We start from the raw sequence: 27934 nt of genomic DNA, 5'->3' as shown, positions 1-27934 counted from the left end.
TGGAATATAAAAAAATAAAACACTTTTTGCGTGGATTAATTTAATTGACACATTGCATCTTGAAAATGACAGCTGAGGTAGAACAACCCTGTTACGTTATTATAAACTCTCCAACTGATTCAGACACGCCGAAAGAGTCACAATTAAAACATGATATAGGTATTTATAATATATTAAATTATTTATCCAAATATTTTAAGAAAATGGTAATTTAAAGGCCAAAACTGAGGCGTTGAAAAAATTGATATTTGCTCTTTTAAATGGGGAAAAGCTGCCCCCATCTATGTTGATATTGGTCATTAGATATTTGCTTCCACAGCAAGATCATCAGGTCAAAAAATTATTATTAATATTTTGGGAAATAGTTCCCAAAAGAAATGCCACTGGTAAATTGTTACCTGAGATGATTTTAGTCTGTGATGCCTACAGAAAAGTAATAAGCTCATTTATTAGTGAAATACCTGTTTTTAATATATATTAGACAACACTATATTTTTATAATATAAAAATAATTATTTACCTTTCCATTTTTCTACTCTTATTATTATTAAATATATAACATATTTATAACTAGCAAAAATAAATATATTAATTATTATAATAGTGTTATTTTTAAATTTATTAAAAATATAAATTTTCCTTTTTGTAAATTATATATTTTTATAATTATAAGAATATGTATTTACAAATATATATATATGTAACTATCATTAATTAGGATTTACAACATCCAAATGAATTTATAAGGGGTTCAACACTGAGATTTTTGTGTAAATTAAAAGAATATGAACTGCTGGAACCATTAATGCCTTCTATCAGAGCTTGCTTGGAACATAAACATTCTTATGTCAGAAGGAATGCTGTATTGGCCATTTATACTATATACAGGTATATATTTCTTTTGTTAAATCAATTTTTTTTAATACATCTTTTGGAATTTCTTTTTAATATTTATTTTTTATTGCTATTTTTTCTACATGTAATAATGTCTTAGACTTATATAATAATATCTTTTAATATTTTTTTTATTAAATATTTATCATAAGACACATTTAAGTCAAATTATTTTAAAATTTCTTTCTTCCATTGCATTGAGTTAGGGTTAGGGTCTTCTTTATCGATTTAGTAATTTATTATTATTCTGCTAAACTAGAAGCTTGCATATTGAATAGTAGGCTGCATTATCTTCACAAATTTTATAAAACTTACCCTATTCATTAAGGTTGGTGGTTAAATTATTTAAATTTTTGCTTACAAAAATAATAAATTAAGGAATTTTGAGTTTTTGATACCTGATGCACCAGAATTGATTGGAAATTTTTTGGAAATTGAACAAGATGCTTCATGTAAAAGGAACGCTTTCATAATGCTAATACATGCTGATCAAGTTTTTAAAAAATTAATTTTCCAGTTATTTTTTATATACATATTGTTAACTTAATTTCAAGAGTATTTAAAATTGTAAAAAGAAGAAAGAAAGAAATAGAGGAATATAATTACAAAATGTTATATATATTTTTTTATATATATCTATTTTTAATAAATCATGAAATCGTTTATAGGAAAAGGCTCTGAATTACTTACACAGCTGCATAGACCAGGTGCAAAATTTCAATGAAATTTTACAATTAGTCATTGTGGAATTGATTTACAAGGTTAAAAAAATTTATTTTTACCTATATAAAATTTTATACATCATAAATATCAAATAATACATACAAAATATAAGAATAATATTTTACTCCACTGGAAAAATAATAAATAATATAAAATTTTTACATCTTGTGTCATAATTTCAAACAAAAAATAGAAATAAAAATATTATTTTCAATTTTATATATTAGTTTACCATATTCAAATATTATTGATAAAAACGGGATTTTAAAAAAGAATTCTTAACTATATATAGGTCTATTTTATCGATAATTATGAAATTTGCTATATTTGTATATACACTTTATTACAAAATATTAAAATAATGTGAGGTTCAATATATCTTCTCATTTTTTTATTACCAAGAATATAAGGCTCATGCATACACCACCTTTGTTCTGAAGAGTTAAAAAAAATTTATTAACTGGAGTTATAATATTTTTAATTATTTCCCTACATGATACTATTAAGTTTTTAAATTATTCCTTACTATATTTTTGATTATTGAGATTTAATCTTGAGATTAGATTGGTTTTTTTTTTTAAAAAGAAATAGCTTTTTCTCTTTTAATAAGATCCTTATTGCCTAATACATGTCATGTTCCATGCTTCTATAGAAAGATGTGTATGTAAAGACTTTTAGCGATTTTTGAAACCTGTCCCAGATTTTAGCTACCATGGATGTGCTTCCATTTTGAAAATAAAAGATGGGATAGGTGTTTGACCTATTCTACCCACTCCCCATTCTTCTTAATAAAAATCATCATTGCATCGATATATACTTTTCAGATAATTATTTTCTATGAATATAATAAGGTATTTATTGCATTTTAAAGTATATTTATACTTTAACTATAACCCTTATTAGTTTGTACCAAGAATATGGCCAATAATTTTATTCTAAAGCTATGAAACTAAAACCCTGGTAATATTGCCAAATCCCCTCATTTAACTCGATTTTGAGTCGACTCTAATATATTACTAAGCCTAGTTTTGTATTATGGCTTTCACTTAGGGTAGGTTGGGGCAAATTAATCTGCATCTGAAGGTTTATTTGGCACCCACCTTTAAATTGAGTCGATTTTGTAACCCAAAATTGTACTCCTATTTTTTTAAATATAAAGTAAGGTAAAAGTTGAAATTCTTATAAGAAAATATAAACTTGCCAAATCAAAGAAAATTTGGCCCAAGCCAACTCACTGCTAAGTGGCGAATTTTTTTTAGAATGGACCAGACCCATTGAGGCAGGGCCTTATGGGGAAGAAACCTTAAACTCACAATATATTTTTTTTCCTATTTGTTACAAAATATAATAAATAAATTTTTAGTAAATATTTCCCACTTTCCTATTTTCTTTAAATTCATTTTATAATTGTGATATTTAATTGTGCATAAAAAGGGGATTAATATTTTTAGCTATGGACCAGGCCTGGTCTATATTTTATTAATGAATTTAGTGCCAGCTCGGACTGGCCCTGCAAGACTCTAATTCTTATACTAATTCTGTGCGTTTTTTTTGAAATAGTTATCTTTAGCACTTTCAAGCTTAAGAAATTTATTTTAAAAAAATATAAAAAAAATATGCAATCTTATTTAGATGAACATAGTATATAATATTACACATAAAAGGTGTGCCGTTCCAACCCATCCGAAAGATCCAGGTTTATCAGGTGCGTGTACAATCTGATAAATTCTTGCAATAACGCGGTCAAATATGAGGCAGCCGGAACCCTTATGTCTATATCCTCTGCTCCCACTGCTATTAAAGTATGAAAAAGAAAGAATAACTAATTTTTTTTAAAAAAAGAGGTCGATTGAAATAAAAGGAAAAAGGATATAAAGTTTTATAAAAAGAAAATTTAAGAATTATATTATATAAATAAAAAAACATTTTATACATTAAACAAAAAGGCTGCCACTACCTGTTACATAGATTTGATAGTTAAGGAAAACGATAATAACGTAAAACTTATCGTGTTGGGAAAGTTATTGGAACTCAAGGATCAAAATGCGAACAACGAAAGAGTCCTCGAGGTTAAATATTATCCCTTTTTTATTTTCATTGAAAATGATTATAAAAAAATTTAGGATATGATGATGGATATTTTGCGATTGTTGAATTCGAGCGATTTGGAGGTCAAGAGTAAAACTTTGGAATTGGCCTTGGAACTTGTATCCTCAAGGAATGTTCGCGATGTATAAAAAAATATCTTCATATTTTTAAACTTTTGATATTTTTTTAAATAAATGTAAAAAGGGAAGAGATTTGGACGAAGTATTTAACGGAATAATCTTTTTTTTAGAAAATGAAATATAGTGAATGATTTTTTTTAGCTTTTATCTTTTCGAGTGGTAAGCTCCTTCAATATCTCTTTCCAATTTATATTATTCATTTGTATAATCCATGTATATTTTGCCATATTGGCTTAACTCTTTGGGCTCATTGGGTTTTCGGTATTCCTTTCTTTCTTTTACCCATCACTCCTATACACTAAACCTTGTTTCTTATATTTAAGTAAGTATAGCATTCCGTTTGAAATGGACAGTTTCGTGTACATCTTTCGAATTAAATGACATTTTGTGTCATTGTTAAGTATGTTATGAGGAAAATAGTACGATGAATTTTTTAAGAAAACTATTATTTTAAGAGATATTAGGGTTTAAAGTGTAAAAATGGCGTCGTACCGTTTTGGTAAAACGCGTAAAAATAAATATTACTCGGAAAATTTTAAATGGTGGAGACTGGAGAGCTATGTTTGGCATCATTAGACAGCCCCTGAAGTCCTTTATTAAAAAAAACTACTTTTAAACCTTCAGTGTTTTCTCATTTCCAGAAAAGATAATGCTTCCAAATTTGGAAACTTCACTAAATATGTTCATCATTAAATGAATGTAAATTATGCTTGAAAAAATTTAATCCGAGTAAAAAAAGATTGGTTTTCGAGTTTTTATTAATTTTTTATCGATAAGAAATATCAATATAGATAGCGGTATGCACATTATTTAAAATAAATTAGGTATGTGAACCTTCGACAAAAAAACAGGGTCCGGTTTAAGAGATAAAATTTAAAAAAAAAAGGTTTCACGGTTTGGTAAAATAAAACTTTTATTTTATGATATACTTGATATAAATATAATTTGATGGCAAAGAAAATAAAAATTGATTCATATTTTAATTGAATTTTTTTAATATTCAATCAAACAATTATTCCGCACAAATCATTGAATATCTAAATAAAAATAAGATTCTATTTTACTTTCGTGATTGTATGTGTTTTTGTCCCACTATTTTACTTTTTTAAATTAATATAGAAACAAGATAAACCACGTATTCCTATTGTATTATTAGAATATTAAATTATCGTTCCATAAAAAAGTTTTACCTTCAAAATGAAGGCATAAAAACTAAAAAAATTAAAAATATGAAGAAATTGAAAAATGATTCCACGAAAAAACCTCTTTTTATTTATTTTTTAACCATTTTTTTATATAATAATAAGGTAACTGCTCAATAATATTTTATTTTAGAATTATTTAATGGAAGAAATAATTTTTACTAATTTTTTTGATACATTGAACCACCCTTACTTTTAAAAGACGTTCGGCATCAACAAAAACATGAGAATTCGAGTTCACGTCCTCAAAATAAAATAAATAATCCTATAATTACTATATATCGAATATATAATCCAAAACACTTATAATGTGGTGTGAATGTCCTAGATTTGAAAATAAATAATATGAAAAATTGGCTCAATATTAATGACATAGATTGCATAAAATACCTCATTAGATTTCTAGGTATAGAACTAGGTTATGCCCTTAATGAATCGTAAATTGATTTTAAACCCCCTTTACTATAGAATTCCTATACTTATAATGTACTTTCTTTTTTTTACAATAACATGGCAAATTACTATCCATAACAATAAGATCAATTTTTTTAAAAAAAAATTAACTAATTGATAATACAAATTTGAATAATCCATTAATGGAGAAATTAGGCGCATATTTTTATAATCTTAAAAGTCATTTATTTTAAAATGTTTGCATAATGGCATCTATATTGATGTTTTATATCTATAAAAAAATTTTAATCAATTTTTAGCATAATCTGATCTATTTTTAGTATAAATTTATATTCATTTAATTAACATATTTACAAAATTATAGTAAATTTAAACTCGTCGTCAATATTAAAAATCTGTTTTCACCTTTTCTAGAAGTCAAAAACACTTGAGAGTAAAATAAATTATTTTGAATAATGGACCTCAGAGGTTATCTAGCGTTACCAAGGTCTCTATCAATTAAATTTTACGAGTAATTTTTAATGCATTTTGCTAAAATGAATAAGACGTCATGAGTAGAATGATAACAATTTAATTTTTTTTATCCTTTCTTTTTGCCCCTAAGCTTATAGCGGTTCTCAAAAAGGAGATTATTAAAATAAAGGATGCCTCCGACATGCAGCAAAATATTACCACTAGTAGCCCCACGACTACTGCCAGTGACCACGGCTCCAAGCTAGCTTCGGATTCTAAACCTACCAGCGTGACCACGGTAAACGAAAGTAACCCCAACGAGGATTCTAACAAATACAAGACGATGCTGATCAGAACGCTTAGAAATTGCCTGTTTCCCAAATACCCCGATATTTTGGGACAAATTTTTCCGACCCTTATAGAATGCTTTCTGGTGAACGAGAATAATTGTGAGTTCTGCAAGCTAATTATTCTTTGATATTGATTTTTTTTAAATTTAATCCAATAAGATAAGTTTCTTAGATCTGCTTTTTTCAATAAATAGAGAATGACATAGGTTTACCTCGTTTTATTTCCTTGAACAGATCCTGGGCGTCGGGATTTTTTGAAGATGGGACGAAGCAGTGCCCGTCGATTTAGGGTTCATTTAGCTCTATAAAATTTATAAATCTAGTGATGGAGCAAGATATTCTGTTATCGTAATATATTGTTTTTATTAATAGAATTTTCTTTTTTCATTTTAGCTAATAATTCGGAATCACCGGCTTCCCAAGTTTTATCTCTTTTGCGGGAATCTGTTCAAACTTTTCCTCAGGTATTATCAAACTAAACTTATTTACGATCGATATCCTTTTTATTTAAATTCAATACTTTTCATAAAGGGATAAATGAGATCGGAATTAATTATGTTTCAGAAGAATAAAATTTATGAAAAAATAGAAGAGATTTAATATCCATTTAATTTTTTTTAATAAGATGACGGAAGGTATAGTAATGAAGCTTTTGGAAATATTCGCTACCCTAAAATGTCCCTACGTGTTTAGAGGAACGATTTGGTTGCTAGGAGAATATTCGTACGGAAATTCGCAGTTAGAAGCTGTTTTAGACGTAGTGACAAAATCCTTGGGGAAAGTAATTAATTTTTTTTTGTTTAAAGAAAAAACAAGAGAAGATTTTAAATAAATAAAAGAGATATAAAAGAAAAAATTAAAATTTGTTTCTTAGGGATAAGTTTTTTAAGTGTTTATACTTGTCTAGCATCTATTTATTACTTTCAGATTTACTTTAAAAGTTTTCTAGAGGATATAAGCGAGATTTACAATTTTTAGCGATTTAGAATTGGAACCGTTTCTTAAGAAATAGCACTATTTTTTTTTGTCTTTCCAATCATTAAGATTCCATTGGTTCCGGACCAGAATCAACTTGTTTCCGAAGAAGGAGAGAATACAAACGTCGATGTAACTGCTGCTACGGATAAAAACATCGTTGAAATTAAGTCCAATAAGCCCGTTATAACGCCTGATGGAACTTACGCCACTCAAAGCCCATTGGAAAAATCCAATAAAGCAACTAAAACCGATAATGAGTTATAACCAAAAAACATTTGCTTTTAATGTTAGAGAAAATGGAGGGAGGGATCAGAATGAAATTTTTCTTTTTTAAAAAAAAAATACCTTGATTTTTTTATTCTTTTTATATTTCACCAAGGATCCCCCCTTTGAAAAAATTTGCTTCAAATGGAGAATTTTTCGTAGCTTCCAGTTTGGCTAACGATCTTACCAAAATCGCTTTCAAATACATGGAAGCCAACAAAGGAAACGATGCTAAGATTAATGTGAGTACTCATTTTGTCATTTTAAAATGTATACACTAAAATCCTCATTTTTTTATATTTAACTTTCTAATGAAGGGCTATTTGTCTAGTCGCTATTTTCCTAATATGGGCATTACAAACTTATTTACCCAGAGTACGCTTTTTCGACAACATAAATTATGATTCATTGTCATATATCTGAAGATAAGGTTGAAAACGATTTAGCACCAGCCCCATAAAATATACCTTAATTTAAGGGCATTTGTGGAGCTAATAAATAATGTCCAAAAAATTATCAAGAATCTCGTTGGAAAAGTTATCTTCTATCTAAGTCATGGACAGAAGTGTATTAACGGCTCTATTTGAACCAATTTTTTAAACATATTTAAAAAAATGGAATTATTGAATGAAGACACATTAATGCCATATTCTGAAAATTTATCAATTTTTCTAGACTGTGACTAGTGTTATCGAACACGTAATGCAGAAGGTTTAGAGTTTCCACCCAATTGGCAGATAGCTTAAAGAAAAACGCGTTTGGTAAAATAAGAAAAAATTTCCAAGATTGGCCATCGTGTCGTAACGAAAATATAGAATCGTTGAATTTTTGGGTGCGCCAATATATGTCTAATTATACTTAGTAATTCATCAATCAGTTTTACCAGTCAGTAAATAAAACCAGCTATAAACGAAATAAAAACTTTCTGAAAATGTCTGATTGTAAATTGCTATTCAGAATTCGGTTATCTCTAAATAATGTTTATAAAAAAATTCGATTATTTTAAAAGAAAAAAATGATGTTATATTATCTTCAACATTTCAAATAGTGTTGTTAAGCAGCTCGTAAATTACAATTTTAGCCACAAAATTACCTTAGCCTAGAAATTTAGCTTCCAGATGTAGGATGGTTGGACATCTATTGGCCAAATTTTGAGCTATATGTAGACCTGTGCGCCGCCTGCAATTTTATTCTAGAAAAATCGCCGATTTTTTTTATAGCAGCGTGCATAATTTTTAGAATGCTATATGATTATTTAAAAAATAGAAATATGATATTTGATTTCTCATCAGAATTGCCTGATAGGACAAGAATTAGTCGGGATGCACTAGATTGTGTTTATTCATCTACGACTTATGTTTTAAATCTGATTTATTCTGGATCAAAATTCTGTTCTATCACTTTTGATTTTGTTAGATATGAGAATTTAGAGAATACAAATAAAATTAAATGCTAATTACTTTATTAAATAATATTAATTGTAATTTAATAAATTATAAAAACAAAATAAAAAGTCAACTAAAATTTATAAAAATTTCTTCTTCATATTACTTTTTTTTCTCTAATTTTTATACTAATAAAATTCATATAATCTCGTCATATTCATTACATGAACTCTAAATATTTAACTTTATATATATAAAAATACTATTTTCCATAACTATTCAAATTTATATAAACAACTATTTAATTAAATGCAAATACAAATAATAACATTCTAATTATTACAACATCCTTTACTTTGGATTCACCTTTCTGCGAATGAACAACTTTCTTCGATTTCGACTTAGTCTTGTATCTCCATCAAATCTATTCTTCTTAATCTTTAATGTATTCTAATTTATAACTACAGCTGTCCTTTGCCTAGTATTCTTAGTTTCTAACAATCGTTCATGTCCGACTACAGCTGTAAACATTGAGTTATCCCCATCTTTTGCCAAGGCATCTCTTTTGTCTCATAATGTCTACGATAAAGATTGCTTATAACGATACTGCCTCTTGTCATGATCCTATTGATACCAATTTCTTGAATAACCATTTCTTGTAATCAAGATCTCTTATACGATAACGATTTTTTGTATCTCAAATGATCCCAAATAAAAATCCGATTTCTAAATGAGCTCGATTCCTACATGAATCTAATGATGAAAGCCGTTTCTCTTTATGAAGATTACAATTAAAATAGAATAAATAAAATTAAATACTAATTACTTTATTAAATAATATTAATTGTAATTTAATAAATGATAAATTAACAAAAAAGGAAAAAATAACAAAAATTAAAAAGCAAAATAAAAATTAAAGTCAACTAAAATTTATAAAAATTTCTTCTTCATATGGATGTATGAAATGACCATCGACATAAAGAATGAGAGCAAAAAAACAATGGTATCAATATCCAGGCAAATGGTCGTAGTTCGAAAAGGTATAGAATTAGTCGTTTTAGTCTCAAGAGATTGTGATAGTTAAAAGGAATTCATCACAAGAGATCGTTATACGTACATGTGACGTTTTAGCTAAAAGAAATTCGTTATTTTTATTAAAGATATATGTTTAACGGTGAATTAAGTTGATAATATTTAGCAAAATATTAGGTTTTTTATTAACCAAAATCTTCATAAAAGAAACGGCTTTCATCATTAGAAAATTCATGCCGCAATCGAGCTCATTTAGAGATCGGATTTTTATTTGGGATTTAAGATACAAGAAATCCTTATCATATAAGAGATCTTAATTACAAGAAATGGTTATTGTTACAAGAGATTTGTATCGGTAGGATCATGACAAGAGGCAGTATCGTTACAAAAGAGCGTTATCATTGTAAGCAATCTTTATGGTAGACATTATGAGACATATTCGCGAAAGATGGGGATAACTCAATGTTCACAGCTGTAGTTATAAATTAGAATACATTAAAGATTAAGAAGAATAGATTTGGTGGAGATACAAGACCAAGTTGAAATCGAAAGAAAGTTGTTAATTCGCAGAAGGATGGATCCAACGTAAGTGAAAGAGTGTTGTAATAATTAAAATGTCATTATTTGTGTTTGCATTTAATTAAATAGTTGTTTATATAAATTTGAATAGTTTCGGAAAATAGTTTTTTTTATATATATAAAGTTAAATATTTAGAGTTCATGTAAAATATGAATATGACGAGATTATATGAATTTTATTAGTATAAATATAGAGAAAAAAAATGTAATATGAAGAAGAAATTTTTATAAATTTTAGTTGACTTTAATTTTAATTTTTGTTACTTTTTCCTTTTATGTTAATTTATAATTTATTAAATTACAATTAATATTATTTAATTAAGTAATTAGTATATAATTTTATTTATTCTATTTTATTGGTATTCTCTAAATTCTCATATCTAACAGATTTTATGGATAGATCATTTCAAGCATCTATTTTATATCACGTTTAGTCTTAGTCATTTAAAAAATATTTTTTGAGATAAATATTTTACTCTGACAACTAGAAGCGTGACACAAAAGCATACTGGTGAAACCATATTATCTGAAATCTATATATAGTAGAGGAATTTCGTTTTAAAAAACAAAATAATACAGATAACTGATGCTGGCTGCTTTCATAAGGGGAGCTTATAAATGTTCATTATTTTTGTTATATCTGATACGTTTAAAGGTCACCATAATCGACTTTATTTCAAAATTATAATTTTGTATATTGTTATACAATATTATTTCAATATTACATATCGTATTTGTTTTAATATTATATAAAAGATCAATTGAATTGAATAATTATATTATAGTGTCTATATAGACAAGAATTAATAATAAAGGTTAATAAAAGACACGTTTTTAGAGACTGATCATATCGAATCAGGCATCTATGAACATTTATATCATTTTTAATGGAATGGACTTTTGGCAGATCGGATATCCCTCTCTACACTGAAAGCACTCTTGATCTTGATATAGCAAATATCGAACCGGCCTTGGCCGAAAAACTCGTTGATCGATGCTGCCCTCTCATATTTAAAATGCTAATTATTTTTAAGTTAACAATATAGCATTTTTTTTCTCAATTTCGATCAAATCTTATTCATCTTAAAATTATTTTTCTTTTTCAAACCAGTCCTTCTTTGCTCGTACGATGCTAATATTGGCTTCGATATTGCGATACGGAAAATCCAGTTTACCCAAAAAGGTATGTTTGAATTATTTGAAAAATTTAATAAGATATCGGTACGGGGAACAATCAATATTTTTTGAACTTTATTGGTACATTATTTACTCCATTTTTAGTGCCTTAGACTTTATCACTTTTCGTTACATAATCAAAAGATAACTTAATTTTTGAATTTTAAAAAATAAATTGATTTTAAATAAAATATTATCGAAATAGAAAAGTAGTTTATTACACAAGTTTGATATAAAAAAAAGTCCATTTAGAGGTTTAAATTGGCCGTTTTATATCTGCCAATATATATGGTTTGAAAAAAATATTTTCCCCGCCCATTGGCTTAAAAGAAATGTTGAGTCAAATCCACCCGCCTCTTTTTAAAAATAATCTTCCCTCCTCGCCCATTGGCTTATAAATTTTAATTCATTAGCCATTTTATTTTAATATATTTTTTACGTCACCCGCTGCTTACCTCTATTTTCTCGAATTACCCTTTTATTAAAGTGTTTTTCTTATTTTTTGCTCCTTTTGAGGGGAAAATTTTTTTTTTGTACATTTGAATATCATAAATCAAGTTAATTTCCTATTATACGCTTTTATCATCCATCCCATAGGGCGTATCGCTCGTTCTTATAATGACAATTAAGGCATTCTCAAATTAACTTCAAGCATGTTGTTCCTAGCTATCCCACGTGCCACTATGCCCTGATTCATTTTTTTCTGATATTTACAATGGCATTCTAATCGTATTATTTTTTTAGATAACTTTTTTTATAAGGAAAGAAAAAAAATAGTTTAGTTAGTTATAAAAAAAAAGTATATTTAAAAAATCTTTTCCGCAAAAAAATAATAATCAATTAAGCGCATCACTTCGGATGATACGGATCGAATAATGCTGTGTTTAAAGGTTCTTTCGAGCTCTCTATCCTCCAAAAATGGCGACGGAAACTCCGTTTTATTGGATATCTTTTCGAGATTTTGTCGCGACTCTCTCAATAAGATTGTTAAGGTCGAGGCTAACACGTTGGCTCAACAAGCCAACCGAAATAAAGTTTAAAATTGAATAAATTCGATAGATAATTGAATAAATTAGATATAAATTGAATAAATCCGATAGATAATTGAATAAATTGGATATAAATTGAATAAATTCGATAGATAATTGAATAAATTAGATATAAATTGAATAAATCCGATAGATAATTGAATAAATTAGATATAAATTGAATAAATTCGATAGATAATTGAATAAATTAGATATTTGATAGGTTTAAAAACTTTTCCCTTGGCATCTTACACGATTGTTTTATGCTAATAATTATATTTTTTTTGATCAGTAAAAAAAAATATTGCTTATTTAGCCAGCAAATCTTTTCACACCTTTTTTTTATATTATTTTAATCAGGGAATAAAAAGCTCAGAGGTTCAACCGGACTCCGAAATCATTTTTATGCCTCTGATCAAACATGGCGATCTGGATGGACAAGAGGTTAATCCTTATTTATCTTTTTCTTTAACTATTTTATACGACAATAGCTTTTGTTGGTAGCTATAATTATATTTTTTTTAAAAAATTTTTTATTTATAATCTTACCTTGCGCTATATCCAAAACCATTTTAAAGAAATTCGAAAAGTTTCAATACTTTCGCAAAATCATATGTTACATTTTGAACTTTATTAAAAAAAATTCTAAGATTATTTCTTATACACTTTTTTATATTTAAAATAGCTTATTTACATAATTTCATTATAGTTCCGAAAGTTTGTGAATTTAATTTTTTGATGTTTTGGACATAGATTAACACACTTTATTCACATAATTTAATTTTTCCCTTATAAATTTTATAAAATCTAAATAAAAACGCATTTTCCTTCAAGGACCAATTCGAATCCAGTCTATTGAAAGCTATAGGGGACACTGGGATAGATGGCACCAGCCACAAAGAAATGCAAAATATTATCAATTCATCTCGGCTTAATAAAGTATAGTTTTTTTTTCAATTTCTTTCTTCCTTTCCTTATATTCAAAATATTTCGATTCTTAACTGAAACTTAAAAATAACTTTCGAACACTTTCCTATGTTGCATTAAGATAATCTGGGGGAAATGGGAACCCCCTCCCCTAAAATATTTGCAAATATTGACGCCATAAATAAATAAATTTTTAGAATAATAAGAATGCTATTAATTTTTAAAAATAATTGTTATACTGTCAATCCTATACCTTGGGACCAGGATTTTTGCCCAACTTGGTTGCTTAATTTATCAAGACTTTTTATTTAAAAAAAACATTTTACTATATCTGTTATATTCATAGTTTAGCAAAAAGTGAAATTAATCATGAATAAAATTATTTATTTATACGTAAGCTTAAATAAGAATGTAGTACATATATTTAAATTGTTATAAAATATTTGCATACAAAATAAGAATAAAATTATGTAATTAATTCAGTTGTTAATTTTGTGGAATATTAAATCGTTTAGCACAATCTCTTTGAGTAAGATGGTAAAAATAATAACCTCAATTTTTATAATTAATGATACCTTGTTATATTTGTTTTATATTTGACACGAATAAGTTTAAAAAGATAAATTTTATAATATAAATGAATGAATACAACAAAAAACAACAAATGCCCACTTTTCAAAGTAAAAAGTTGCCCGAATTACCAAGAGCTAAAATTAGACACGTTTGACTGTAATTGAAATCTTTCCGAATTTTTTAAAAAAGTGTGAATTTTAATTAAATATTGTTACCATCATTGCATCCTCTCATCTTTGCTGTCGTCTATTGACTATACTATTAGCCCTATATTTGTTCTTTCCACTATCAGGTTACTCAACTCACTGGTTTTTCAGATCCAGTTTACGCCGAAGCTTATGTGGACGTTACTGGTAGGGATATAAGGCTGGACGTGCTTATAGTTAATCAAACCCCCGATACTTTGCAAAGACTAGAATTGGAATTAGCTACTCTAGGTAAATAGAATAAATGGAAAAAAAAGATATAAATAAAAAAAGCATGAATATAAACAAAAGGTTTTAGCACATGACTAATTTTATTAGCTATGTTCAAAATATATTGCTAACCTTTATAGAGGCCATATATAAATTAATTAAAATCATCGTTTGAAATGAATACATGAATTTTATGTGTATTGGAACTTTTTTTCTAAATTTTGAATAAATAGTTTATTAAATACTGGTAGTTACTTTTTAAATTTATTAAATTACCTTTAACGCTGTGACCTCTCTTTTAGAAAAAGAAAATTCTTTTTCATTACAGTTGAATCCTTCTTTGAAATAATGTAAATTTTTTTAGAAATCGTGTTAATTGTTCCTAATCCACGAATGTTAGAATCTGTCATATTGCCTTTTATTTTATTAGTTATTTTCATCAAATTTTATTATTTAATCCCAATATCAAATTAAAATTAATTTAACCATATAAAAATAAGCATCGTACAATGAATCCATTTCATATTATAAAAAAATAACACATGCTCCCGTTTTATAAGTTTTTGAATACCCTGGAAAATCACTTTTTCCTAACAATTTAACAATATAATTAAAAAATAAATCTACAAAAGTGTATACATTAGTCACGGAATAATGCGGCCAATATGAAAGCTGCTAATCTTAAGATATCTGCTTTTAACTTATTCAATTTTATATTACAATTATATTTTCGGGATCTTGAACGAGTTAAGTTATTTAATTCACATATATCCGTCATTATAAAAATTGTTACATTTTTTTAAAATAAACATATGCCAAGTTCAAGTAGTTTCCCACCGCTGAGATCAAAATGGTGTATTATCTACTTTTCTTCAATGAATGTATGCAACAAATACAAGTTTGCAAAAGAGCTTAAAAAGAGTCTGTCGTTAAAGAAACTGTTTGTGATTTAAGACAGGGGAAATTTCTCCTATAGTTTCTTCAATTTTAATGGTCTTATGATAAAATAAATACAAATTTTATTATATTTTATAAAAACAATTTTTCCTCGCGGTTTATATCATAAGTTATAAATATGGTTTGTTTTATTATAGGTGTTCATTTCCTTATCTTCATTTGCAAAATTCTAGAAGATACTTTTAAAAATTCAATAGCTATTTTACAAAGTATATTTATATTATAAATAAATACAAATGAAATATATAAGTAATATAAGAAATTTTAAAGGTTATTTTTAGTAGAAAATATTTATAGTAATCAATTTAACAGTTTTGTTCATTTAAATTAATGTATCAGTCATCAAATCAATATATACAACATACATACTATATTATAGTTTTTAAATTCTCATGTTTGGTCTTATAGATGCTTGGAAAATATTAAGATGTTTGGTCTTTATTTTATAAACACAAAGCTGAGAATAAAAAGGGCCTGTTATTTAGAATACAGCTTTCTCAACTCAACAAAAATAACTACTTATTTCTAAATGTAATAGGTATCTTAGAAAATTAAGTAATAATATAATTAACAATAATGTAATACAGTAGAAGTTTAAGTCATAACCCCATCAAATAAAAATGTTGCTGATTTAAGAACTGCATCCTCCTATATTAATTCTAATAAAAATGATAATATAAACAAAAATGAAATCATTTCAAAAAAAATCAATACCTTACAAACAAAATACATTAATTATATAACAGCTTAAGAACAAGTAAAATGTATATTGAATTTACACAAGCCATTTTTTTGTCAAATTGTCCATTTTCAATAACCCATTGTTTTTATTGGAAGAAACTATTTCAATCCTTAAGACCTGCTTTTAAAATCACTTCCAGATATTTACTAAGCAAAAACTTATTAGACAGTAAATTTAAAAGGATCAAATATATAGTAAATTTAATAGGATCAAATATATAGTAAATGAAAAATTAAACAAAAGCAAAAATTTGACTCATTAGTGTTGGGCGGACAAATATAAGAGGGGAATGCATTATCAACTTTATTCTAGCAACCCCTTGTCCCATTTTATATAAATCGATCGACACAGGAACAAACATACATACAGGGGAATACATATCAAACGAATTTATCAAAGTAATTGAAGAGATGGAATATCAAAATCACCATAATAACTGACAATGCAAACATTATGAAAAAACCATGAGCCCTTGTAAAAATGAATTGAATGCATTGGGCCCTCATGAATTAAATCTACTTCTAGAGGATATAGCAAATAAGATATTATCGATTCAAATTTTAGTCACAAAAGCTAAAAAATATCATCAAATATGTAAAATCTAACAATATTCTTATATCAACCTTAAAAGGAAAACAACTCCTAAGCAATAATAATAAAATTGTTTCTCTAAAGTTGCCTAGCCCAACTTGTTTTTAAAGATAAACTTGTTAAAAAATAAAGATATTCTATAGGAAATGGCAATTCTTGATATATTTACTAATCGAGATAAGAGACTTACTTTTCTCAATAACGATGGGGTTTTAAATATTTAATGCAAGTATACAATTTTAAGTCATATTTACACAAATATAGATATTGGAAGGGGATAAATCCAATTTATCTGATGTCCCTTAAGCATTTATTCATATCAGGGAGACATTTAACGATTACAAAACAATATCAAATCTATTGTTACAGAGCGAGATTTCAGCGGGACATACTTTATGCTGCTCATATATTTTACGCAAGGTTTTGCGGATTTAATTTAAGAGACAATGAATTTGTAAAAGAGTTGGATATCATTAACCGATTTTCTGAATATCTAGATTTAGATAATACGAGCGGCAAAACAAAATCTATTTTGCCTTTTAAGAAACTGCTCAATTTCTGAAATCTCGCTCTGTAACAATAGATTTGATATTGTTTTATAATCGTTAAATGTCTCCCCGATATGAATAAATGCTTGAGGGACATCAGATAAATTGGATTTATCCCCTTCCAATATCTCTATTTGTGTAAATATGACATATAAAATTGTATACTTGCATTAGATATTTAAAACCCCATCGTTATCGAGAAAAGTAAGTCTCTTATCTCGATCAGTAAATATATCAAGAATTGCCATTTCCTATAGAATATCTTTACTTTTTAACAAGTTTATCTTTAAAATATACCTTCCCAACGAGTTGGGCTAGGCAACTTTAGAGAAACAATTTTATTATTATTGGTTAGGAGTTGTTTTTCTTTTAAGGTTGGTAAAAGAATATTGTTGATTTTACATATTTGATATTTTTAGCTTTTGTGACTAAAATTTGAATCGATAATATCTTATTTGCTATATCCTTTAGAAGTAGATTTAATTCATGAGGGCTAAATGCATTCAATTCATTTTTACAAGGGCTCATTTTTCATAATGCTTGCATTGTCAGTTATTATGGTGATTTTGATATTCCCATCTCTTCAATTACTTTGAAAAATTCGTTTGATATGTATTCCCCTGTATGTATGTTTGTTCCTGTGTCAATCGATTTATAGAAAATGGGACAAGGGGTTGCTAGAATAAAGTTGATAATGCATTCCCCTCTTGTCGGCCCAACACTAATGAGTCACTTTTGTTTAGTTTTTCATTTACTATATATTTGATGCTTTTAAATTTACTGTATAATAAGTTTTTGCTTAGTAAATATCTGGAAGTCATTTTAAAAGCAGGTCTTAAGGATTGAAATAGTTTCTTCCAATAAAAACATTGAAAATGGACAAATAAAAATGGCTTATGCAAATTCAATATTCAGTTTACTTTGTTCTTCAGCTGTTATATTATCAATGTATTTCATTAAATTATTTTTTTGAAAAAGGTATTGATTTTTTGAAATGATTTAATTTTTATATTATCATTTTTATTAGAATTAATATAGGAGGATGTAGTTTTGAAATCAGCAACATTATTATTTGGTGGGATTATGACTTGAACTTCTACTGGATCTACATTATTGTTAATTATATTATTAATTAATGTTCTAAGATATCTATTGCATTTAGAAATATGTATTGTCATCTTTGTTGAGTTGGGAAAGTTGTATTCTACAGTATTTGCACACTGTGATACAGTCCTTATTCTGAGCTTTGTGTTTATAAAAATAGGACCAAACATTTGAATACTTTCTAAGCATCTATAATATCAAACATGAGCAATTTAAAAACTTTAATATAGTATGTGTGTTGTATGTATTGATTTGAAACTGTAAACACATTATTTAAAAATAAAAATTTTCGACTAAAAACTGAACACATTGATTTAAAAACTGTGAAATTGATTACGATAAATATTTTCTACTAAAATTTCTTATATTATTTATAAATTTCATTTGTATTTATTTATGATATAAATACAGTTATTTAATTTTTACAAGTATCTTCTAGAATTTTGAAAATGGAGATAAGGAAATGAACATATATTCAAAAATAAAACACAATTATAACTTATGATATGAACCACGAGGAAAAAATGTTTAAATTTTATTTTTTTATCATAGGACCATTTTTAAAATTGGGAAAATGTTAATATTATAAAAATCATGTTGATTTAAGCAAAAAGCATATTATGAAAATTGGGAGGGGAAATTTCCCCTGTCTTACATCCCTACTCATAATGCTTTCTACTTATTAGATCTCCAATATCAATAACTCATGTTGTTAAAAATATAACTAGTTGCCTTTACATTTCAAATGAAACTAGCTACATTATAAGTTACTTTATAAATCTTTAATATAAAAATTTGCACTAAGGAAAAAAATACCAGAGAATAGAATAAATTTACACCGAAATAAAATAGCATTAATATCATTGCCCTGATTATTTTTTATAAAAATTCGGGTTTAATAAATTTTTAAAAAAAATCCTCTCGTTTCTCTCCACAAATAAGCTATCCTGGATTGAACAAACTTTCTACGGGAGCACTTAATATGAGGACAACATTATATTTGATAAGAGGTAATTTTAAATCTGGGAAATCATCATATAAGATAATGTGTTATTATTGGATCACATAAAAAATTTTATATTCGTTTATCAACAACAAAATTTTGCCTATCTTGTTATGCGGGATATGGTAGTTGCAATAAAGCTTGTGGTATGATAAAAGAACTAGGTATTCTGCAAGGTGGTGATAGTCAAGTAATAAGCGATATCTTTGATAACAAAATATGTGGAATGCGGTATGATACAACACCAATAAGATCCTAATATTAAGCTGGTGGAATGGACTTGGTCCATTTTGATTTTTAAGGGAAGTAGCAAATAACTTATTAACCCTTTCAAGTTCAACTTCTTCATAAAGAAATTAGTGCGTTTGGAATAATTTTCATACAAAGAACCGAAATCAAATGAAGACTTTGACTAGGACAAAGTTAATTTACGATTCATTAAAAGCAAAAATGAAAATGATTATTCAATAGAACCAGAAAATTACTCTGCCCGAGAAAGTGAAAACGAAACAGTATTTCAAGAATGAATCAAAATATTATCAACTTTAATAATATGCATTTATTTATGAATATATTTTGTTTATTTTTTTTATTACATATACTTCAATAAAGTAAATACTCTCTTAAAAACATTTAATTGAATTTGACCCTTCATATACCTAACCCTGTTTTTAACAAAAATAATTCTACTAAAAATATTTAATATTATATTTTTCCCTCCCTTGTATACTTTTTTTAACCTCTATCTAATAACACTAAATCTCATTCCCAAACATGGTAATGTTTCTCCCATATTTATAACATAAGCTTTCCCTCCAACAGAGTAAAGTTACCCTAATATTTATTCATCTAAATCCTTCCTCTCCATAAATTTTTAAAAAAATATCATTATTGATTTTAATCTTTCCCCTCCAACTTTTATTAATATTCTAAATACATAAAAAAAAATTATCTTGCTTGTCATACCTTCTCCGTATTTTTTAACCCCTTTCCTTTCCCTACCCACCCCCTTTAAAATATTATACGATGATATATTCCCCTTTCTTATCCTTTATTTTTATTTCAATATTCTTCCACCCCGAAAGACTCCACCAAGTCCTAAATTGTTACTCATTCCACCCCCTCTTCCCCTGATCATTGTGACGTTTTACTGTTTTTATTCCTCCCCTCCACACATTTATTGGATGGTCATGTTGTAAATTGTTGCGCGTCCCACATCCTTAACGCGCCACCCTATCCCGCAACCCGTTATGCTGACCGCGTCTCCCAGATTATCCAGTCCTGATAATAGGGCGTTGTCGACCTACTGGCTCCCACTTTCTTTGGAATTTACTACCTCCTATTCATCGTAGTCTTCCCACCGTCCTTCCCCTCGATTTATTCCCACTGCCAACCGTACTTATACTCATATAGTCATCTAGAATTGGAGTACAATACTCAGTCCCCTAACTCCACATATCATGTCTATTTTGAAATGAAATCAATAAATGTTAAATAAAATAATCTTATAATGAGCTGGATCTAAACAAAAGAGAAAAAATAAATAATAATAAGAAAAACAAGCTGATAATTACAGAATGTTTATGGAATGCCTAGAAATGGGAGATCAAGTAATGAAGGTTAACTCATAAACAAAGTCCTTAGGCCGTTGACGGATGAATGGTTGACAATGCTAGAACTCAGAGAAGGGAAAAACGGCCAAGAGGGCATGATATGGGAAGTTAGGGGCCGAGTAAACAGCTCAATTTCATATCCAGGATATTCAAGCCACCGGCGGATGACTGGATGGCGAAGGCAAGAAGTATAAACTGCAAGGCCGGAGATGCCAATAGGAGAGATCGGCCACGGGGAGATGAGCATATGTTTGACAATAAGAGACAATAGCTATTATCGGAATCGGTCAGTCCGGTTAATGAGGTTAGCAAAACAGTTTGAGGAAGGAAGAGTGTGGTATGGTTGTGGCCCACCTGACTATTTATAAATTGATGGCCCAAAAAGTGCTTGAGAGGAGGGGTGAAAACAGGGCAAGCGCACAAGAATCATTGGAAAAAGGGATGGAGTTACTCATGGCAACCCAGGACTTGCTAGAGTTTTTTGGGAAGGAAGATAATTGAAATTAAAGAGTTAAGGAAGAGGGGAAGATATAATGGTATAATATTTTTACTCGATCCCATAATCCAATATTTATGTAACTAATAGATATATAATATATCAAAATTATGCACATAAAAAATTTTAACATATATTACTATATTTACCACGTATAATGTATATCATAATGTTGAATCGTAAATAAAGAACGTATTGAAAATTTTATTTTTTATCTTTAAGGCGATTTGAAACTGGTGGATAAGCCCGCTCCCCTCAATTTGCCCCCCAACGATTTTTGTAACATCAAGGCTTCTGTCAAGGTCTCCTCTACCGAAAATGGAATCATATTCGGAAATATAGGTTTTCATTTTTTATTTTAATCTGTGGCTGGTGAGGGAAAAAGCAGAGATACTCATTCTCATTTTAATTTAATTTTTGCGAATTTCAGAAAAATGAATTTAAAAATTATAATATTGGCAATTATATCTTTGCATTCTTATCAATGTTATTGGTATATCTAGCTGACATGCCACAACCACATACCCTATTGATTATATTTATGTCTTGTCTTTACATTAATAAATAAAGTTTATGAGGTCAGTAGCAGTGGTGCTCAGGATAGAAACGCCGTCATCCTTGAGGAGATACGGGTGGATGTCACCGATTATGTCATCGCATCACGTGATGGTAGTGACGACAGTGCTCTCACCGATTCCTCCTTCAGGCGAATGTGGTCCGAGTTCGAATGGGAAAACAAGGTAACACTTTTTTTTAGTTTATACGTTAGTGTAGAAAAAAAGGGTGATTGGTATATCATTTTGGTTCTGTATTGAAAAATGGGGACACAGGCTATGAATGAAAAATAAAAACAGCCTTTTAGAAAATATATATTAAATAATCGAGGAATGGAGGAAACATTTATAATATAATTTGGAGAATATTTGTTAAAATGAGATTCCATGTCCAAACGACCAAAAAAAAATGATTTTTGCTTTGAGTGAAATTTTGTATAACAAACTAACGTATACATAACTAACCCTGCATTCGCACTTAGCGCGAATTCGCGAAAGCAGTATTCGAATTTTCTCATTCTTGCGCTTATTGAAGATATCAATCAGGGATCAAAGTACGAAGAATGACCTATTTTTAATGCTTTCTATTAAAGATTTGCTAGAAACTACAAAAGTAATGATTATTATATCAAAATTAAGTATGTGCATTCGATTTTTTTAAAATATTTGAATATATTTTTATATCAATGTGGCTGTCCATTTAAAACCCCATTCTAAAGTTTAGAATTCTTTTATTGAGTTTCTCCTATTTTTATTAAATTTTAAGCAAATGTCATTAAGACCAATCTATACCTGTAATTGATAAAAATACCCTTAATTTTTTGTAAATTTTATTAAATTTTTGGATACGAAATTTTTAAATTAATTGAAGTAAAATTATTCTTAATTGAGTGATCATTTAAAAAAGGAATTTAATTAAGAGATATATAAAAATTTAGTAAAAATCAAATGAAGACGGAAATTTCATCAGATCAAAAGCCATTACAAGGTGATATCAAGACTGAATCAGAATAGAATTGGCCCAGCCTAGTAATCAAGCTCTCAGGGACGAGGGAGTAATCCTTTGTGGACATGCTACTACCACTGTTCAAAAAATCACTTAAGAATCAATTCTCCCTTGGGCTCTTGAGAGCTTGGGGGCGAATAGGATATTACAGTCCGGTTGATAATGCCATCACAGACAAGACTCGGCATACCTCTGCAATCAAGGCCCTTGTCCATTATTTAGGGAAATGTGGCGTTGGTAGCAAGGGATGGATATCCTCAGTATAAGTAGTGGCAGACCTAAATTCCAGTGGAATGGAATCAGATGAGTGACCATTATGGATATTTAGGCGGCTGAATTATGTGAATTATTTGGAGCAAACAGTGAGGTTACTGACTTTAAGGAGAGGGTAGCATGTCGTCGGTCTATAAATGGAGTGTCCCACTCGACATTTTCAAAATTTTTGAGTTATAAGTGGATAATAACTTATTTATTCCCAATATATATAAATAAAAACTAGATTAAAGAATATTAATTTTTGCCAAAGACTATTTACTAGCACCTTGCGTTCTGTAACATTAGCCTCTTTTTTCTTTCCTATCTTTATATTTTTAATTTGGTATTCATTATTTTTGATATACAAACTTTATTTTTGTATATAAAATTAGATAATTCAATTTTATAATTTCCTGTCCATAATTGTATTAAAATAATCATCATTGTGATGGAAAAGAATACCATACAAAAGAGATTAATTTTAAATAATTTGAAAGAAATTTATATATCCCCCCCCCCATCGTAGTATATGATTTTCTTAGAAATATGAAAATAAAGTTCTGCTTAAATTTGGACTCAAGCTGTTATAAATAATGAAGAATATCCCAAATTCGAAATTCTAAGTAAAAACAAATAAATCTCTTTAATAAATATTCAACTCTTTATTTCCTTGTTTATGGAAAAAATAAAAAAAATATATTTTCTGCTATTATATATGCTAAAAAGTATTTATTTTGAAGCTAACCTTATCCCATTTTATAAAAATCAAGCAGATGAGACAGTTTGAAAATTAACCTTATTTTTAAAACACAACCCTGGTCAAAATCTGACCCTCGTCTCTATTTAATATAGATCAACCCCACTATGCTACATTCAGGGATTGGTTTTATATTCCTTTTATTTTAAGTGTCATTTTAGAATTTGACTATTTACCAACATTGTGTTCCGTAACAATAATCAAAGAAAAACAACAAAATTAATGCAAAAGAATACACGGGGGGGGGGGGGAATGCTAAAGTGAATATTGAATTTTTTAAACAAAAATAGATAAAAGTACTTGTATATCAAGAAAATGAAAAGGATACCAGATGCTTTTGAAAATAATGTATCTTATTAAAATATCCAAAAGATACAGAGCATAAGATGCAAAAAGGATCTTATATACGAGTATTCATGATACTGTCAAAATCATATTACATGTATCACAATATTTTTCAAACAATCTAACTTCGTATTTTTGTATTTTTAATTTTGTCGAATTTAAAATTCTACATAAATATAATGTAGTTTCCCTATTTTAAAAATATCTCATTTTAAATCATATCAGAACAATTAATTACATATGCTATCTATTGAACAAATAAAACCATTGTCTTAAGTAACTTGATATAAATTGGTCTTTGTGACATTTGCAAAAAATTTTATATCCGAGAATCTCATTATGTTTTTTGTATTTTAAACTTTAAAATGGGGTAAATGTGGACTACCATATTATAAAAGAAAATACTTTTCAAATATACATTTTATTTTGATATTATAATCTTTATTTATAAATCTGATTTTTAGTCCTTAAATGAATAGCAATCGATAAGCGTAAACTTTGGCCCTTGATATCTCCAAAAATATAAAAAAACTATGATGGTAAAATTAACACTACTTTAGTTACGTGTACTTTAGTTTGTATGGGAAGTTTTAGCCAAATCCCTCTGGAAAAATATAAACAATCATTTTTTATAACAAAGGTTTGCGTGAATCGCGTGGTTACATCTCGTCGAAGCGTCAAGCAGGATAGCGGTGCCCATGTTACAAAAGCGCGGGAATTCCAATCAACCGAAAATGAGATCGAAGAGCCGGGAGAAATCGAAGGAACATTGGAAGAAGAAAAGGATGAATTGGTCGATTTTTTAGAATTTTTGATAGCTGGTACCGGTATGAGAAGCCTCACCCCACATCAGGTTGTCATTTGTTATCTACTTGAGGACACTTTTTAAAAAAAAATACATTCATTTAAAAATTGTTACGAAATAATCAGGGTGGATTGGATCAACGTAATGAAATAGAGAGATTCAGTGAGGAAAAAATATTTTAAAATCTATAATTACATTTTTATCCATAAAGTTTCAAAATGTTTTTACTTTATATATATCCTGTATTTATTCAATACTGGGGTTAAATATGGTTGTTTGAGGAGATGGAGGAAAAGAATAAATTGATAAGGAGAAGGTAAGGGATTTCAAACCTCTAGGATAGATTTATAACAATCAAAGATCACTAAATATTTCATATTAAATTAATATCTAGAGTGACATTCTAATGTTTAAACATAAAAAATGATTAAATTAGAATAAGAGGAAAGCGAGTGTTTGTTAATAATTTATCTTATTTTATTCATATTGATGAAAACCTAGGCACTAAAGGGGGATTGTGGTTTCCTGGCCGCTAACCTTTACGCAAAATCCATTTTTGGCGAAGACGCTTTGGCCAACGTGTGCCTCGAAAAAAGTAATTTCGTGATTTCTCATTCTCCATATTTTATTTCTTTGGATTATTATCTATATACATTATCATTTTAACTTGTAAAATGTCATTCTAAACTTAAAGTGCGACATTGATTTGTAAAGTTATCCCTTTTAATTTTATAATGGAAAACATATACTCTATTATTAGTAAGTATGTGACTATATTTTTTATATTTCTTATGGCCTTTTAAAAGAAGGTTGGCATTTGAAAAATATTAGTCCCGCTGTCGATCAAACAAAAGAAATTTTTTATAATAATTATCGGTAGAGCTAGCTATCTATTTACCATTCTTTTTATTTTAAATTAAATTTAAAAGATTATCTCAGGCCTTGAATTTCTCTAATTCCCTTCCTCTTTAATTTATATTGTTTTTTTTATATTCATTTTAGCTATAAGCGATATAAAAACTTCGTCTAAGTTTGAAGAAGATAAGGTTGAAGGCGATATGGAAGATAAAGAAATTGCACCTCCAGTTCGGTCTGTCACTATCTTGGGGCACGTCAGAATTAGAGCCAAAACTCAAGTTTTTATTTGTATTTTTTTACTTTAATATCGCAAAAAATTTTTTTGCTTAAAATATTAAAATTAACTTATTATTTTATATCATAAAGGAGTATTAATTAACAGTCTTAATCTAGATTTTTTTAAATTTCTATAAATATCATAAAATTAATTTTTTTTAGGGCATGGCACTCAGTTTGGGTGACAAAATTAACCAGTTACAGAAGAACAGAAAATAAAATATTTAATGGGTTTTTTTTCTTACTTATTTTATTTATAATTATGACCTATTTTTTACGTGTAACTTTAATTTCATTACCTTTTATAAATTTATACAAAATATATTTAACTGAAATAAGATCATTATAATATATATTTTTTTAATAAAATTAATAATTCAAATCTAAAAACTTTTATATTCTCGGGCAAACTCAGGAAATTTCCTATGATATTCAACTATTTTTTGGAAAAAAGATTGATGACTCCTCGTCGGAGATGCTTTTCGCAAAATCTAAACATTTTAGTTAATTCTCTTATACAAAATAAAATATTCTTTGTAGCAGGTGACACAGTCTGAAACAATTTATTTCGATTCCAAGCCTGGAATAATTTTTTTTAGTGGAACCCATCTAACAAAACCTTATAAAATAATCTTCATTTTTTTAAAATTTTTGTTAATAATTTTTACATAGATTTGTGAACCTGAATTCGGATTCAAGAACTTTAAACTACTTATCGGAAATTTTGATAACAGAAACTTAATCGAAACCGATTTTTTAAAAAAGGTCCTAACCCGCCCCGTTTTTATATTGCCCCATTGCCTTTGATTCGGTCTCTGTTTAGAGTGTTCTCAAAATGTCCAACTAAACACACAACCCTGAATTATACTCCTTTTATAGAGTATTTTCTATAAAAAAAATGATAATCACGTTTTGATGGGTTCATTTTATATACATCTAAATTATTTTAATTTTTGCAAACCAAGAATATATTTAAGATCCAACCTCTTTTATTTTTATATTATATTTTTTATCGCCGATTGGTAAATTAAAAAATCTTGCTATAATAACAACAAAAATTTTATTTTTATTTATTGTAAAGTAAATCCTTACCTTTGCTTATTTTTCCCAAAAATATATCATAAAAGGGTTCGTCTTAATTAAATATACAACTAAAATGCATTACATGAAACTATAAAGAAAAAAGTAAATCAATTTTCAGACCAAAATAATTTTAAGAGAAACATCAGTGTTCCTAAAGAGGAACAATAGTTAAATTTAAACATGTTTATTTGTATGTTCTGCCTAAAGAATAAGAACTTCAAGTGTATTTAATCTTATTTTATAAGCTAAATTTTTAAAAATCTAAAGGTGATAGAAGCAAACTGTCCTTTGAGAAGGTGCAATTATTTCTTTCTCTTTT

The 27934-nt window shown here is 27.6% G+C and overlaps 1 protein-coding gene across 2 annotated transcripts; it reads left to right on the top strand.

Annotated features, from left to right (window-relative positions):
* LOC135927602 (coatomer subunit beta-like) lies at positions 1–26886 on the top strand. Of its 2 annotated transcripts, none has more exons than XM_065463706.1 (24): positions 1–159; positions 201–331; positions 719–888; positions 1273–1387; positions 1563–1655; positions 3282–3419; positions 3564–3686; positions 3741–3848; positions 6066–6363; positions 6658–6728; positions 6890–7045; positions 7309–7499; positions 7622–7748; positions 11614–11685; positions 12524–12712; positions 13067–13150; positions 13541–13645; positions 14499–14643; positions 21899–22018; positions 22247–22416; positions 25234–25446; positions 25900–25993; positions 26401–26534; positions 26695–26886. In XM_065463706.1, the coding sequence occupies exons 1-24, from the start codon at positions 66–68 to the stop codon at positions 26749–26751; spliced, it is 3198 nt and encodes a 1065-aa protein (XP_065319778.1). In that variant the 5' UTR covers positions 1–65; the 3' UTR covers positions 26752–26886. The 2 variants fall into 2 exon arrangements, with proteins under 2 accessions (XP_065319778.1, XP_065319777.1); XM_065463705.1 differs by having other exon boundaries at positions 201–433.
* Positions 26887–27934: the final 1048 nt, after the last annotated feature.

Source organism: Gordionus sp. m RMFG-2023, chromosome 3, assembly GCF_954871325.1.
Source record: "Gordionus sp. m RMFG-2023 chromosome 3, tfGorSpeb1-WG-v2, whole genome shotgun sequence".
NCBI classification, from domain to species: Eukaryota; Metazoa; Nematomorpha; class Gordioida; order Chordodea; family Parachordodidae; genus Gordionus; species Gordionus sp. m RMFG-2023.
Note: the sequence above shows the minus strand (reverse complement) of the source record. Positions and strands in the feature narration are given on the sequence as shown.